Source organism: Spinacia oleracea, chromosome 2 (assembly GCF_020520425.1).
Source record: "Spinacia oleracea cultivar Varoflay chromosome 2, BTI_SOV_V1, whole genome shotgun sequence".
NCBI lineage: Eukaryota > Viridiplantae > Streptophyta > Magnoliopsida > Caryophyllales > Amaranthaceae > Spinacia > Spinacia oleracea.
In genome coordinates, this window is record NC_079488.1 from 109090934 (window position 1) to 109109059 (window position 18126).

The 18126-nt window shown below is 32.7% G+C and overlaps 2 protein-coding genes across 2 annotated transcripts; one reads left to right on the top strand and one right to left on the bottom strand.

Moving 5' to 3' along the window:
- Positions 1-7226: 7226 nt before the first annotated feature.
- LOC110781957 (uncharacterized) lies at positions 7227-7801 on the top strand. The gene has a single exon (XM_021986005.2). It carries the CDS (start codon positions 7457-7459, stop codon positions 7649-7651), a length of 195 nt encoding a protein of 64 aa, XP_021841697.1. The 5' UTR covers positions 7227-7456; the 3' UTR covers positions 7652-7801.
- Positions 7802-14548: 6747 nt separating this feature from the next.
- Positions 14549-15314, bottom strand: LOC130467171 (uncharacterized). Its single transcript, XM_056835600.1, has 2 exons — positions 15203-15314; positions 14549-15087 (listed from the first exon to the last, which is right to left on the bottom strand). Exon 2 carries the CDS (start codon positions 15078-15080, stop codon positions 14640-14642), a length of 441 nt encoding a protein of 146 aa, XP_056691578.1. The 5' UTR covers positions 15081-15087; positions 15203-15314; the 3' UTR covers positions 14549-14639.
- Positions 15315-18126: the final 2812 nt, after the last annotated feature.

Here is an 18126-nt window from a genome sequence, read left to right on the forward strand (position 1 = left end):
AAGCTATAAATGCATAAGTTTCTGAATATTTTTTTCCGAAAAAAAGTCCTCTTGTGAATTTGATGTTCCACCGGTAGTCTCGGCCATGTAAAAATTATTTCACATTATGTTTAGGGTGGGCGGTAAAAAGGTAAAGGATAATGGTAAATGCTAAAATGAGAGGGTAAATAAAGGGGGTATATGGGTAAAATATTAGGGCGGTTTTGAGTAATATGGGGCGGTAAATAGTACACTCTAACACACCAATTTGTGGGCAAAGCGTGAAAAGATATGTCTCGTAATTATGTGTTAAAATTATTTCCCAGAATTAAAATGTTCATTACACTCTAACTTTCTTCTCATTCACATCATCTTTATAAGCAAGGTTACATTTTTATTCCTTATCCATTGGCAAAAATAAAAAATCATTTTTCGTTTCTTATATTTTTATCATAAGTAAATAAAATTAAAAATTATTTCAAAATCTAATATATATATATAAAGGGGAGTTTTTTCAAGAGTATTGGGAGCGTCCACGTAGGAAAGTCCAGTCACAAAATCAACATTAATTTAATTTTAATTAATGTAAAAGATAAAAGTAAATTAAGGATAAAATATTTAACTATAAGATAAACATTGAGTAATAATTAAGTTGATAAAATCAAATTAAGGATAAAATATTAAATGATAAGATAAACATTGATTAATAATAAAGGTTTTATTTTTAAAAAAAAAATGTAGGTATAAGATACTCCTATATATATAATATCTAAATATCTCATGGGCTATTTGCGTAGTCAAGGAGCAAAATACTTCAATTTTTATTATAGCTTTACGCCTTTACGAATGGTTTTTTTGGGTGTTCTATCGTTCAACTTTTTGTAGGCATAGATTTTAACTTTAACGCTGTTTTATATAATAGCTTTACCGTGATTTTTGTTGTTCTATCATTATTCAACATGTTTTATTAATCGACATACAAGACATCTAACTGATGATCCGAAGTGTTATTTATGTGGAGATGAGGAGAAAATAATGTTACGTTGCATATACTTAGAAACTTCCCAACAGCCAAGACTATTTGCCGTCGGCTTCTGGTCCTACAGATGCACTCAGTTTTTTTCAAGAAGACCTTAGACATTGGTTTATAAAAAATCAGGAGTTTAAAGATCCTACGAGCAATGTAATTTGAGCCACTTATTTCTATATTACAATAGGGTGGATATGTGTGAGGAATTGTTTCGTTTTTTGTCGTAGTGAAGATGGTTGTGCGTGGTAACAAGTAGGAGATTTATGTAGCTTGGTGTGCCCACCTGATGGTTGGTATGCAATGAATACTGATGGACCATTAAAAGGCTCTTCGAGTCTAGCTGGGGGATGGGGCGATCATACGGAACAACAGGTCGAGGTACTATGGTGTCTGCCTTCATAGCTTAGGGAACTTTGGTAGATGCAATGCTTCTTTTCAGGCTGAGGTTATGGCGCTTGCAAGTGATAAATCTAGCATGTGTGCAAGCTCTTGAGTGTGTTGCGGATGGAAGCAGTGAGTGTGATTGCTCGCCAATCATGGAGTTCCTAGAGGATATTCCATCTTATATTATACATATACAAAATTTATGTATTAAGTATATTAGTTTAGTAATAATTTAATTTTTTTTAGTTTGGTTATACTTCTCATGTTTCCAAACATAAAAATATTGTTGTACAATCCGGGCAACGACCGAAATTTATTTTAAATTGTAAACTAATATTTTTACCCCCTTTATCCTTCATAATTGATATTAAAAGTATTTTTTTATTCTTTATTTTCTTTACATTTGGATGTTAGAACAGGCCCTGTCAAGATTCAAGACTCTTCTATAAAGTTTGACAATAGTAAAGATAAGATTTTATTTTATAAGAGTTTTGGGAAGTGAAAATACCATAAGTGACGATGACATTTTAAAAAAAAAATATGGCATATAGTAAAGTGCATTTAGATAAATCTTAGCAAAGATAATAAGATTAGTTATTTAGATGATCAAAGAAGTTTGTTTATGGTAGAAATAGTTCATTTAGACAAATCTTAGCAAAGTAGAAAAATAGAACAATGTTACTAGATCAGTTCATATACGAAGTATATAATTTCATCAAAGATTTTTCTTATTTAGAGTAAAATTTTAATTTTTGCTTTGGTATTACAATTAGGCCAATTAGGGATATCATAGACTGAGCATAAGAGTTTTTCATAAACTTATACTTCCGTATAAGATATAAGTCATTGTATTTTAACTATTGTTTTTTGCCGTGCATCGCACGGGCTTCAAACTAGTGATTGTATATTGGTAGAGTGTGAAAAATATTATCTCAAGTATCTTTATTATATTTTTCTACATATCAATTTTTAAAATATCTATACTTCGTACTAATATTTTAAAACACAATGTTTGTATAAAGTGATATCATGTGTTATCTCTTTTATATATTTTATTTTGTTGTTAAATCACTCTTTATATTCGTTGTTTTCACTGCTCCTCCTTAATTATTTCAAAATTTATTTTATTTGTTTCACATTCTAAATTTAATTTCATTATATATACTCCAAATGTTTCACATATTATTATTTCAAAATGTGTATATCCTAATTCATATTACATAAACTATGTAATCGGATTTTTAAATTAAGAAACTTGTGCATCGCACGGGATAAAAACTAGTTAAAACCTGAAATATGTAAATTATAAAAATACATATTTTCTCGCTCTCTCTTGAAATACTATGGCATGTGTCACTTGTTGATGATTGTGCTATAAACCATCAGCTTTCATTTACCATGAATGTTTGCTAAATGATTTCAAGTGTTTTTTTAGAACGTTCTGATGAACCAACATTGTTTTATTCATTGTTTAGACCAAAATATAATTGTTCAACCATATGTGAATATTTATTTTGTTCATGGTTAAAGATGCTCTAATAATCACTATTACTAGTTGTATCACTTGTCTTGAGATCAAATTGAATCATGTGATTCCTTTTTCTTTTCTGTTATATGTAAGAGGACAAAACTTGTTTGCCTGAGTTATAACTACTTCATCGATCTAAAATCGCGTACACCGTGTTAAAAGCCAATTATAGAGCATATCATCGTCTAGTAATATTCATGTCATATTGAAATGAAGTACTTATTTAAAGTCCTTGTATGCCTATTTTAAAATGAATACTCCGTACTATTTATCTTAGAATTATTGACCTTAATTAAATCGAATAATACCAAAAAAATTCTCTTTTAACTTTGCCCGTGTTTATGGTCCAAATTAAACCGGTTTTGAACAACCCTGTTCGGGCAAATTTCCATTAAAGAGATTTGTGTAATTTGCTTGGTTTTTGCAAGACTAACAATCATATTGCAAAGACTATTAAACACGATTCTTAGATCAAAAGAGTAAATAAGATTATAATAAAGATAAAACTCCAAATAGTAAATAAAAAATAAAAAATAAAGATTAAGTCAGTTTGACTGTGGGTACTACGGGCGAAATTGAATGATGTGAGAAGAATTGAGTATCATAGTTAATCAAGGACAATTAAGAGCTATATGGGGAATTAAAAAAGGAAAAATGTTATTAATTAGATAACTAATGAATGGATTACAATGCATGGATGGGTGTATACATACATTTTATATCGGTTTAAGTATTTGTTTTTAGCATTTGTTCTTTACTAGATTTAAAGCCCGTGCGATGCACGGGTTAAATTCATTTTTTTATGAGATTTTTTTTTTCACCTTTAAATGATAGTTAGAATATTGATTTTTTTTTTTTAATAATCAATTAGTATGACAGTTTTAACGGGTCTTTGTTTATCTATTAAAAATTTTCAAAATTTATCTCTTATTATCTTTTATCAAGTCTTTAATTATCTCTTTTTATTTTTCTTGAAACACGTACTTTTATTTTTCAATCGTTTCTGCTTGAATTAATGGCTCGAATCAACGAAATATTTCTGAAACTTAATCAAAATTTATCTCTTATTATCTTTTATCAAGTCTTTAATTATCTCTTTTTATTTTTCTTGAAACACGTACTTTTATTTTTCAATCGTTTCTGCTTGAATTAATGGCTCGAATCAACGAAATATTTCTGAAACATAAACGTACGGAGTAATCAAATCATAATAACTATGGGTGAAAGGAAAAACAAATATAATATAGCACTTATTTATAAAAGAGGAGCATAGTTTTATAATACTCTCGTATATTTATAACCAGAAAAAATATAGGTTTAATGCAAGTAGAATTTTATTATGATATGAATTAATCCAAATATCATAGGTTTAAAGAAAATAAAACTCTATTATAAACCGAAAAAGATTTCTTTATCTAAAATTCTATAACGTGGTATTCATTGCTAATACTCTTCAAACTACGATAGTGATCATTACTTTAAAATAGCTAGTCTTGTGAATTACTTTGTTTTTCTTTACTTTCTTTTTTCCTATTTTTGGTACGGAGTAAGGTTTTTTGGACTTTATTTCAATTTCAAGTAGTACATTAAGTTTAGTTTAATTCAACCAAATAAAACGTGGGCTTGCAACCCCGATTGTGTTAACGTTTATCGTTGTATATTCTATGTTAGGTTTAATTTTGACATCTAAATTGTAGTTCGTTGTGCCGTATAAGAAGCATAAATTATGCCCGAGATAACACTTAATTTATTTATTTTATTAATCACTATTTAGCTCTAAATTAAACTGTGTTGATGAGGTATGATTTGGAATACAAAGATATATATATATATATATATATATATATATATATATATATATCAATATCCAGTAGGTATACGAAGTAGTATTAAATGAACACACATAAACCGATAGAACAAAAACAATTATGCTTGTACAAAATTAACATAAACAATGAATAACCAATGAACCACGTAAAAATTATTTTCTATGCAACATAAACAATTATGCGGTACACCGTGAGTCCGTGACCATCGGGTGTCCCGTATTTCTGGAACGAAATAAAGAATAAATGTACGGAGTAATTGACGACAAATAAACAATAAAAATCAAAGTAAAATTATGACAACAAAATAAAAAAAATTGGAATCCAACTGTAAAGAAAAGGATGAAGAGTGATCATCAACCTCATCCTCACCCAACGCCATGCAACATCATATTCTTGCGATGGAATGAAGCACATACAATGAAGCCTCCGTACAATTTGGTGAGGGTTGAGATTTTTAATGTGAGGGTTGAGATTTTTAATATGTATATATATACACAAAGATAAAAAAAGTTTGTGAAATTTATCTTTATCGTATTAAGTAGTCAATCATGGTAAGACTCCCATATTATTTATTAATCTATCTTTATCGTATTAAGTAATCAATCATCGCAAGACTCTCATATTATTTATTTAATTAGTTAATAATTTAATAATATGTGATGACGTGGCAATCCTATGTGGACGCTCTCATTACTCTTGAAAAAACTTCCCTTTATATATATATATATATATTAGATTTTGTGTAAAGAAATATTATTTTCTAATATATGGAAGTAACTTGGCGTCACGTCACTTGCTAACTAATAAGGATATGTGACATTATATCAATGTTTGTCATTGAGTTTTAATAATATTATAGATAGATAGATTACTGATAATGTATCCACTATAAACAAATCTATATATATACTGATTCAGTAAGTTGAATAACATCTTCATTATTTGGGCAAATTGAACATCTTGACTGATATTATTCTCGATTCACGCCCTAAATCAAGGGATTTATTTGCCTGTTGTCTAAGCTTACTGCCACACATCATTTTATTCAGAATGGCTTTCAAAAGTGACTCATAACTATTTTAGAATCAACTCAGAATGACTCATGTTGTCTAAATTGACGGCAATAGTGATTCTAGAGTACAATGAAGAAGATTTTATCAATATAATTGTTGATTAGCCCATAACTCATCCCGAATTCGGCTTAGTCATAAGCGTGAATTGGGTGCTAACGCCAAAAAAAAAAAAAATCTATGAATGAGTCGATTTGCTTTCTCATATGAAATGATTCTTCCTTGAGTTTTGACATCTTCACATGCTCTTTGTTAACTTGACTCCTTCTCTGCGTGGTTGGCTTCATACAACATGGGGACGGTTAACTCTTGGCCCAACAAACCCCACTCCTCGATAAACTTCTAGTACATTTTAATTTCAAGTATGATTAAATCATATCGTAATTGAAAATAGGGGCAAATATGGTAATGTACTATTGTGGGAATATTAGAAGCAAACTTCTTATTTTTTCAAAGGGTGGTAGATAAGTTTTACATATACGTCATATTAGTACTTCACAAAAAGATTAGGGGCTACTTGAACCTGTAAAATTTCGGGCCTTGTACCTAGTGGTCATGACATACATGTTCTTACACTTATCAGGTACTACATGATTTTATAAATAATGTCATAATAACAATTAAGGATCCTTGTCGCCAAGTGCAAAATATATTTCCAGCAAAGTGCAATAACTCCAACCAACTGACCAAAAGAAGAGCTTAGAGAGTGAACTTCGTCAATTTTACTAGTTGTTGTCTCCGTGGCGGTAGATCTGAATAAACAAAAACACTTATCCACTTACTTTCACACGCGGTAAATCAAATACACTGCATAAATGAGCGTAATCGCCACCATTCAAATCCAATGCAAAGTACTTTTTGTCTCATTTGTCAAAATTTGTCTGTTGTGTCACTGTACGTCTACACATGTGTTTGACAAATCAATTCAAGTAATGATGTTAATGTAGGTGGCAACCAAGGACCCTCCTCGTAAAATTTGCGTATGTAATAATTAAAGGTTTATTATTAGTTGTCCAACATATTTACCACAATTAACCAACAATAGTGTACAGTACACCTATATTTGAAGAGGTTGTGTTGAATAACATCACACAGTGACATCCTGACACACCTTGCTATATTTGTCTATTGACAACTATGGAGTAGCAAATGAGTACGTCTAAAAGGGTATCTAAAATTAACACCTCATCTTTTTAAGAAACCTATTTTTATATATTTGATTTTTTTTTTTTAGTGCGAATGAATCACACTAACAACACATATTGGGCCATAATAGTTATTGGGCTGTGCGTTGACCAAAATATCCAGCCCAAGGTTGAAAAAGAGACGGCGCTTTAACGTAACGCCATAATATTCGTGGTCATATACTCATATGCAGGTAAAACGTAACCGTCTGGAAATAGGAAGTTACCAGTTTACCATGATGAGATAAGAACGGGAAGGAAGGAGAAGACAGACAATCAAAATCAACCCAACTGCTCTATTCCTATATAAATTAAACAAAATACTCCGCACTTTATTCCTACCTACATACAGACTCTCCAATTTCAAAACCGTCTGCTCTACTTCTCCAACTCCTCCTCTTTCGTCATCTTCAACCTCACTTTCTCTCTCCAGATTTTTACCAGAAGCGAAGATGTGTTGCTGTCCGAGCAAGGTTTGCATGCTCTGTAGTTGCCTCGTTATCGTCGTCGTCACCATCGGGTTTCTCTTCGGATTCGGCGTCTTCAAGAACGGTTTCCACAAATTGAAGCATACTATCGATGTTTCTCAGCCTGTAGGTTATAATTACGATGGCAATTATCTCGTTGCTCCTCCCCCTTTTTTCTAGGCTTTTATTTGATTTTATTTCAATAGAAATGTGAATTTCTTTAGTTGAATTCTTTTTCAGAATTGCGTTCTGAATATTTCTGGTTTTTATGGATCTCTTTCCTTATTGTGATTGATTATTGATTCATTTTAATTTGTTCATTGTTTGGTAGATTTCCGACGCTTTATTTGTCTATTACTCGTACAATTGAATTACTCCGTACGCGTAATTGATTAGTAATATTTGCAGAAATACGAGTACATGATTACTCTGAACAACTTTTATCGGTGATCTCAGTGTTAGGTTTGATTGATTGATTGTTATTTACTGTAAATTATCTTTCAAGAATTCAAGTTTGATTAATTTGAGTGAAAATTTGGTAAACTGCAAGAGTTCAAGCATGATAACTTGATAAGTAACGTGTTTGTTCAGTTCAATTTGCTTTTTCGCGTCAAACGGACGCATTATGCGATTGAAGATAATGTTACGATACTTGCGAATTTGCGATCGAATTTTAATTGTTGGAGAGCACAATTCGTAACAAGGGTTTGTGTAATTGTGTATCACGAAACCTCATTTTACTTAAATAATGAGGTAACATGGGAGAGCAATATGAGTCTAGGAAGTGTCCAAAATAAATTTCCCTACTGGTTTCCTAGTACGTGAAGGCAATGTGCAATTCATCATATTCATGTGAAATTATGTCAATATTTGATGTAGTTTATCACATTCCTGGCAATCATTTTCCTATTTTATACTTTCGTATTATAGAACTCGAATAAGTTATATTTGCTTCAGCATACCGCACGCAAAGAAGAGCTTCCTTTTCAGGGGATACATATAGGTTTGCATCACGAATCAGGACAGGATAAATAAAATGTTTTTTCGATCTTCAAAATCATAGATTATATTAGATGCACCCGGATGTACGGAGAAAATAGGATAGACTACTAATTGGGTGCACACTGCAACTGGATGCACCTAATAATTTCTAGTGGTACACCCCGCCCCCTCCTCTTCTCCTCCCAATCAGCTACATTGCTCCTCAGTTTTCATCTTTGCAATCCATCGTTCAACTAGCTTCAACTCACATTAGCTAAGCACACAGAGCTAACAAACAGCAGCGCGCCGCACCAATATCACAGATCTTCCACATACCTAACAAAAATGGACATTTGACGATTCCTCAAACTACCAACGGCCTATTTGGTAGCTGTCTAGCCGGTAATAAATGGTGGTAGTATGAATAAATCTAAGTGTTATTTGACAAGAAAAATAATATCATAATGTCTAAGGTAATGAAAGTTCATTTCAAACTTGATGGGTTTCTTGAAATTTGCATTCCCACCAAATACCAATTCCCTAAATGATAATGGATAATAATGAAAACTTATGAAGAAAAGTAGACAATTTTAATGGAACTAACAATTACCATATGAATGAGTATTAATTTTCTTACAAATTTACACAATAATTCTTTTTCATTGACACTGTTTATTACCGGCTATCAAAGGAACCACATATGTACGATGTAGGTATAAAGTCATGGCTAGGTCGCTTGGCATAGGAAATTTGTTAGGATATTGAATTGATGTTACTAGTAAAGGGCACTTTCAACAAATAATTAGTGATTCTGATGTTCTCTACGAGTACTTTATTTTGTTTGTACGCAGTAGGAAGTACTTCCTAATATATAATTCAATAGAAAAAAAAGTGGGGACAAAATCTAGTTTTCAATTTCAGCCAAATGCTGCTTCCTTCCTTCAAGATTCTGTATCTTGAATGCTTGTAAATTTTATGATTCCTAATGGAAAACTGCATCTTTCCGTCAATCTTTCACTTCCCAACATCATCTGACATTTCCTTCTCCCTCATTCATTGAAGCATTCAAGTAAGAAAGACAAAGGACACACCAATGAGTGTTAGATGATGACCCTATTTGGTTACTATTAGTTATTAGTTGGTTTGACTAGATGTTAGCTGGTTTGACTAAATGTTAGCGATTAGCTGTTTGTATTAGCTGGTTTGACTAACTGATTGAATTATAGCTGCTTGTGTAAAAGTGTTTGGTAAATTAGCTGTTAATTGTTAGCTATTAGTTGTTAGCTGTTCGTTGTTAGTTGTTTAATACGTAGTATGTAAAATGACCATGAAGGACAATGACATACTTTGTTAGTTTCTTATTAATATTAGACATATAGTTTATTGTGTTAATTAGTTTCTCTTCATTTTGTTGAATAAACATTGAATAAATAAAATGTATATTTTTTAAAAAAGAAGTTATTCTTAATTTAAAAATTTAAATAATGTATTATTTACAAATAGAGGAATATTACTAATGATATTAGGATTTTTTGCTAAAAAGGACCTTTTATAAGCATTTCTTTGCGAGAAAGGACCTTTTATGTCAAAATTGGTGAGATGGGACCAAAAACACAACTTTTTTTGTCAAGTGGGACCTTTAGCCGGATTCTTGGAGTCAACTCTCTTTTCTGGCATTGACTTCGACACGTGGCAACCGGTAACCGCCACGTGTCAAACTATTTTTAAAAAAAAAAAATAAATTAAAATTTAATTTTTTTCCCATTTTTTTCCCATTTTTTTTCCCTCCAAAACCACCGAAAATACTGAAATTTTTTGACCTAAACAAATAAAATCGGGATTCTCTCTCCTCTGCTCCTTCAACCTCTTCGTCCTCCTCCATTAATGCTGGGAAGGTGAACAATCATCAAATTCGCAATAAGTGCAACACATCCAACGTCACAGGTAATTATTTCACTCTCTCTCTTTAATTTCTCTCTCTCCCTTCTCTCCCCTGTCGTTTTCTTGCCCAGAATTGATTCCATTTGAACTAATATTCGTCCTTGCTGCAATTCCTGCAAAAATGGTGAAGAAGAGTCGTGGAAAAGGCAAAAAGAAGGACGAAAGCGAAAATGTCATATTTACTTTAAGGACAATAATTAAACACAGGTCAGATTGCTTTCCCCAATTTTTATGCAATTTCAGAATTTTTAATTAGGTTAAGTGGAATGGAATCTGGGTTTAGAATGATAATTAACTAATGCTTAATTAAATAATTAAATAATGAATTAGTAATTGTTAATTTTGTTGTTGTGACTAATGAATTGTTAATTGGTATTTGTTAATTTCAACGCATTTAGCCCTAATTTTAATTGAAGTTACCCTAATTTTCCCTAATTTGCTGTAATTTGCCTTAATTTGGATTACCCCTAATTTTCCCTAATTTTCCCTAATTTGCTGTATTTTGCTGTAATTTGCCTTAAGTTGGATTAATAATGAATTTAGTTGATGATTAGCCCTATTTTAAATTAAATTGAATTTGGCTTAAACGAAATTTGAAATGTTTGGTTTTGTTGGGTTTGTTTGCAACAGGTTTAACGGTAGGATACCGGTAGAATATCCGGTTTATAAATTAATGGAACCGATTAATATTAGGTTGTATCACGGGGGTCGGTTTGTTACTAGGAATGGTAAAACTACGTACGAGAAAGGGGATAGTGACAAATATGGGATGTCATTGCATCCTAATGTTAGTGAAGTGTGCTACTTTGAGTTTGTTGGTTGGGTGAAAGGGGATTTGGGTTATGGAGAGGCTGGTCAGTTTTGGTATAGGGAGCATGGACATACCTTGTTTAGTAGTAGGAAAGAGCTTAAGGACGACAACGACATTCCTGATTTTTTGTTTTCTAAGGAAATAGATGGGTGGTACCATTTATATGTTGTGCATGGGCCACCAACACCCAAGGTCACTAGGTATGGACCAAACTTTATGGGAGTGTATACTGATTCAGAATCTGATGGGGGGTCCACATTGGGTAGCTTTATGAGTGATTCAAATGTAGGTGGGGAGTCATCACAAATGAGTTCTGCCAATAATGAGAGTGGTGAGTCATCAAACCCTAATTCCTCAAACAACAAAACACACTCCTCACAACCTCCACTCACACACTCAGCTGCATTGCCTCCCTCTCAAAAAAACACTGCTGCTGTCACTCCCCCTACACAAACAAAACCAGATTCTGTGAACAACAACAACAAAACTTCAAATCCCAGCTCACTAAACACAGTTAACAACCCAGTCAAACCCCTTGTTTCCCTTGAACCTATACTTGAGCAGGAGGAGTGTGAGGTTCAGGAAGAGGTTCAGGAAGAGCATGGAGAGCAGAGTGAAGGAGACAGTGAGGTTGACAGTGATGTTGTGTTGAGTGAAGGTGATTATGAGGATGACAGTGATGATGATTTGTTCACTGAAAATGTGGATCTTGATGTATCTGATATAGTAGCTAGCAGTTTAGAGGGGGTTCATATTCACAGTTCTAATATTGATGTTGGGGATGGTTTGGATGCTGGAATAAATTTGGGTGAGGATGCAGACTTGAATGATGGCAGTGAGGATGAGGTGTTGAGTGTAGATGGGAGTGAGGATGAAGAGGTAAGCTACCCTGTGTTCAACCCTAGAACAGACTTCAAGATTGGGATTAAGTTGAGTGTTGGTCTTAAATTCCCATCTAGGAAAACATTTAGGAAAGCTTTAAGGAATCATGCCATTGAGAAAGGATACAATTACTATTTTTTGCACAACAAAAGTCATAGGATCACTGTTTATTGTGCTAATAGGTGTGATTGTGAGTGGAAAAATGCTAAGAGGGTAAAATGCACTTGTGATGCTAAAAGAAAGTGCAATTACAAGGTCCATTGTAGGAAGGTCAAAGGTGAGGAGACATTTCAGATTAAGAGTTTAAGGTTAAGACATGTGTGTGGGCATCAACATGACAACCCTAAGGTGAGTTCTGAGTACTTGGCTGAAAGGTACCTTGAGGATTGGAGGGATGACTCATCCACAAAGATGGATTCATTCATTAAAAGGGTAAGGAGGGAGGTACAATCTGAGGTTGGATATTACAAGTGCTATTATGCAAAGAAATTGAGCTTGAAAATGATTTATGGGGATGCTGCAGAGGAGTACAAAAGGGTTTGTTTTTGCTTTTTGTTGTTGTGATATCGGAAACGAATACGTGTCCAAGTTCTTGACTCGGGAACTTTTATCGGACACGAATACGTTTTTGACCCAATCTGTTTTTTTTTTATACATAAATTGATTGTTCACATTGTTGTTTTCCTATTTGTTTCATTTCAGCACCATTTTGATAAACACATGGCTGATATTAAGGATTTAAATCCAGAGGCATTTGTGTATTTGAATAGTATCCCTGTCATCCATTGGTCTAGGCATGGGTTTAGTTCTAGGGCAAAATCTGGAATGTTGTTGAACAATTATTGTGAGAGTTTCAACCATGTTCTGAAGGAAGCTAGGGAGAAACCCATACTGTCTTTGATGGAGTGGATTAGGAGGTATATGATGAAGCGGTGTTGTGCAAAGAGAGAGGGGTTGAAACAGTTTGTGGGTTTGATAATGCCATCTGTGTTAAAGATGATTGAGAGGGGACAAAAAGAGGTGAGCAAAATGAGGTTGATTCAATCTGATTTGTATGAGTTTGAGGTGGATCATGATGGGGACACCTTTGTTGTGAATCTTCAAACAAAGACGTGTGGATGTTATAGGTGGACACTCATGGGAATCCCTTGTTGGCATGCATTGGCATGTATAGCAAAAAGAAGGTTGAACTACGAAGATTTTGTGCACCCGGCATACCATGTTAAGACGTATGCTGCCACATATGCACCACACTTCTCTCCTATGCCAGGTGAGAAACAGTGGGAAAAGTCACCACTGCCACAGCCACTCCCTCCACCATATAGGGTGATGCCTGGAAGGCCTTCAAAGAGAAAGAGGAAGAAAGAGGCTGGTGAGGCAAAGGAGAACAAGGTGAAAAGGGCTAGGAAGCAAAACACTTGTGGGAATTGTGGGCAATTGGGCCACAACAGGAAGAAGTGTGGGAGACCAGCTGCACAAAGTGTTCCAAAGCAGCCTAAGGGAAGACCAAGAACAAAGACTGCACAGCACACCAACCCTGCACAGCAAGCAACAAAGTCTGCACAGCAAGCAACAACCAACCCTGCACAGTCTGCACAGCAAGCAACAACCAACCAGTCTGCACAGCAAGCAACAACCAACCTCAACCAAGCTGCACCTAGCCAAAACAGAAGGCAATCACCTGTCCTAAGGAAAGCTGCATCCACATCAGCACAGCCAACTGGTGGGAGAAAAACAGTGGCATCAAAGGGCAAACAACCAGCCCCTGCAAAGCATCCAAGTAAGAAGAGGAAGACAACTTCAGTCAACGCTCTCCAAAGCTCACAATCATCACAAAAAAGTTGTGTTTCCTTGGACAAAAACTAGCATTAGAATTTCCTAAACTTTTGCAATGTTTGTATAACTTAACAGTAGCATTTCATTTTGGGTCAGATTAGTTAGCATAAGTGTTTGTTTTGTAAAGTCAACTTTGGTCATATTTTGGAGAAAGTCAACTTTGATCATGTCTTTGCTTTGATAATTTAGGACAAATTCAGCTTTGCTATATATATGAATTGATGTGGATTACCAAACATATTTGCCTCGTGTTTTAAAAGTCTACTAAGAAATGTAGCCTCAACTCGTCTCGACCTCGATATTTGCCCGTCTCAAACTAGACATATACATCGAGGTCAGTCAAACTCTTTTAAGTTCATGAATAAAACGGGTTTATAAACCGACTTCTAGTTCAAAGCTTCTTAAATTTTACATTTAAAGTCGGGTTTTTAAAACCGACTTCTACAATAAAGCTATTTAGGCATTTTCATCGGGTTTATTAACACAACTAAAACAACACATGTCGAGTTATATTCATTTTACCTCGGTTTATCCTCGGGTTTATATTACCTCAGGTTTATATAGCAATCATTCAATTGATTAGCAATCATTCAAAGATCAACAACTAGAAATGACCAACAATAGGGAAGAAATTCTTTATTAATCATCATTAACCATCAAAGTCATTGCACTAATACATTTCGTCCCGTAATTTCAGTGCATTCACCTAGAACTAATCTACGCAAACACCATGACATACAAAGCACTGACCACAACTGAAACAATAGCACAAAGAGAAATAAGAATGTAGACATGTTCATTCTTAATCTTCGAACTTCCTTCTGCCTTCTTCCTCATCTTCTCGTACTTCACCTTCATCTTCTCATGCTCCTCATTCAACCTCTTCATTTCATGTTCCATGAATTCAGCTCTTCCCTTAATTATTTTCATCTCCATTGCAAGCCTCTGCTTTTCTGAAAGAAGATGATTAGTGACGTCTTTTTGCCACTCAAGAATGTCTTCATCAACCCAATCAAATGCATCACATCCCCTTTGCCCAGTTTCGAAGTTGTAGAATCTGCAACCTTTAAATTTCCTCCCCGGATTCTCATGTGTCCACGATGTTCTTTGAACAACGGGATACCCACAACCACATATTTTCGCTTTTTGATGGGACATTGTCAATCTAAAACACAAATACACAACAAATTACAAAATCCCCAATTTTCGTAAGAACCCTAATTTTTTCGACCTAAAATTACAACAATTGAAGAAGATTTTGAGGGGGAAAAATAGCATACCTGAATCGTGTAGGCCTGAGTAACAATTCGTGGCAATCAATTTGAGATATCAAACACTTTCCTTCAACCTTGAATCTTCACCAACAATGGCGTTTGAAGGAGCAGAGGAGAGAGAAGAAGAGAACGCGATTTAATTTTTTTTTTGTCAAAATATTTTCGGTGGTTTTGGAGGGAAATTAAATGGAAAAAAAATTAAATTTTAATTTTTTTTTTTTTTTTTTTTAAAATAGTTTGACACGTGGCGGTTACCGGTTGCCACGTGTCGAAGTCAATGCCAGAAAAGAGAGTTGACTCCAAGAATCCGGCTAAAGGTCCCACTTGACAAAAAAAGTTGTGTTTTTGGTCCCATCTCACCAATTTTGACATAAAAGGTCCTTTCTCGCAAAGAAATGCTTATAAAAGGTCCTTTTTAGCAAAAAATCCATGATATTATAAGCATGATTTCAATATCTTTCAATTGCTTCAAAGTACTAAAATAAATTTTGTTACAACAAAAAACAAGTCTATTAAATAGGTTAAAATGGAGAAGAAAGTGTGAGTAATGTTTTTAGGAGATAAATAATGCGCAAAATTAATGGTGCATGTGTGTGCAGTGCACCGTTATCTAGGTGCATCAGAATCAAAACGACATAAAAAATACACAAAACGCGTGTGTTTCATTAAATCACGGGATAAAAAGAACAATTCCCTTGAACAAAAGAACATTAAAGGCTCTGTTCTTTTCATCTATGTTTTTCGCGTTTTTTTATTCGTTATTATTCTTGCGATATATATTTTTATGGATTTTATGTTTTGAATTCAAAATGTGGAGAGGAGAGAGAAAATGTGAACTAGGTTTTCAAATTTGTTTTTAGAGAGAGAAAGTAATGAAAATTCCCAAAATTCGTTGATTTTTTCTACTTCAACATCAAATTAAATTGATTCTTCTTCTTCAAATCTGAATTCTACAGCTGATAATCAGATTTTGGGAGGTAATTTTTCAATTTTGTAATAATAAATAGTATGTTTTGATGATTTTGATTTTGTAATAATCGTGTTTTTGATGATTTTGACTATATATATTTTGATGATTTTGATTTTGTAATTGCGTTTTGATGATTTTGATGATCTTAATTAACCAAATTATGTAATAACACGCTGATTTCGTTGAAATCGTTGATTTTGAAGATTTTGATTATGTAATTATGATTTTTTTCCCCAGAAAAGAACAGTTTAATGTATTTACAAGATATATGTCTGCATTAAAAGAATAATTCCATTACAGTAGAAAAATAGACCATTTGTGTTTCATAACCTGCTCTTTTATTTTATTGAGCTCTTATTATTTTATTTTATTTCAATTTCATTTGCGTTTCATAATTTGTTATTTTTATTTTATTGTGTTATTTTTCGTGTTACTTTTTGTTTATCCTTTGTTCTTTTGATTGCGTTCTTTTCTTGTTATTATACATGTTAACTTATTATTTTTTCAGATATTATGAATAATATGTTCAATAATTCATAACATAATGATGCTAATGATGATTCATAATCATATGTTATTGTGGGACAAGGTACTTGACTTGTTTTTTTTTTAGTCTCTCTATTTGTTCTTTTAGTCTTTTCATTTGTTCTTTTTATAATATAATGTTAAAAGAACAAAATAAAAACACGTGCACAGTTCTCATTATACACTCTTTAAGAATTTTTCCTTTGTCCTTCTCTGTTCTTTTATGATTTTAATTCCTATTTTTCAGCAACTATATAATAATTGTACTTATGAATCATAAACATTAGTCATTTTAGAATGTTAGAAATACATTTTAGAGAGAGAAAGAGGAAATGATTTATATCTCTCAACATACGAGAGATATTTTGAGAGAGAAAGAGTGAGATAGTGTGTGAAAGAGTAAAAAATACATTTTCTCCTTATTCTCTCTCTAAAATTTCTTCTGGATGTTTCTCCTTAGTTGAAAATGAGTGAATTAAGAAAAATACTAGTTCAATTTGGCTAGTTTTCAAAGCAAGAGAATCACTCAAGAGCATGATATTTTCCGAGGACTGATGCTCCTGATAAATGTTTATCAAGTGTTTAAGGTACGCTTCCTTATTCTTTCCTCTAATGTTATTTTCAAATTGTAATGTTCTTTTCATAACTTTACTTTTACTGCGTCATCAACCTAGTTTGTTCTTTTAAATCAACATAAATTGTTCTTTTAAATTTTTAGAGAGTTTTTTTGGATACATTTAATGATCATTTTTATAAAATTAAAACATATTTTGAATTTTAAAAAAATAAAAATAAATTATACTAATAGTATAAAAACTACTTTTAAAAGAACACACATATTATTTTAACTCGTAACACAATTATTGTACTTTTTTTAATAAAAGAACAAAAAAGATTTTACAAGGAACAAATTTATGTTTTTAAGTCCAAAACCGTTAAAACACGATTTACGGAAAGAACAAACTACACTTGTAAACGAACATAGCAACATTGTAGTTCTGGTTTTAAGCTCAACAACTTCATTGCAACCTCGTCTTCTTTTCTTAATAAGAACACATAAAGCATAGGAAAAGAACAACAATAAATTAAAAACACCATAGATCCGGTAAAAGTTCTTCAAAATTGTATCGTTTCATTTTAATTAGAACATATAATTGTTTGAAAAGAACAAATAACACTTATAAAAGAACATAGCTTGATTAGTGGCAAAAAAGAACAAAAATACTTTTTAAAAATATGTAGATTTAGTTTTAAGTGCATCAAAAATTCGTCGTTGCGTCTTTTTAATTAGAACATAAAATCGTCTGAACAAATATCACTTAATAAAAGAACATAGCTAGATCTGATGCATGAGATAAGAATAAAAATATATTTAAATGAAAATATAGATCTAGTTTTAAGTGCATCCAAATATCGTCGTTTTTCGTCTTTTTAA

Excerpts from the sequence above, each read along its gene's own strand:
- LOC110781957 (XM_021986005.2), top strand. The coding sequence starts at position 7,457 with ATGTGTTGCTGTCCGAGCAAGGTTTGCATGCTCTGTAGTTGCCTCGTT.
- LOC130467171 (XM_056835600.1), bottom strand. The coding sequence starts at position 15,080 with ATGTCCCATCAAAAAGCGAAAATATGTGGTTGTGGGTATCCCGTTGTT.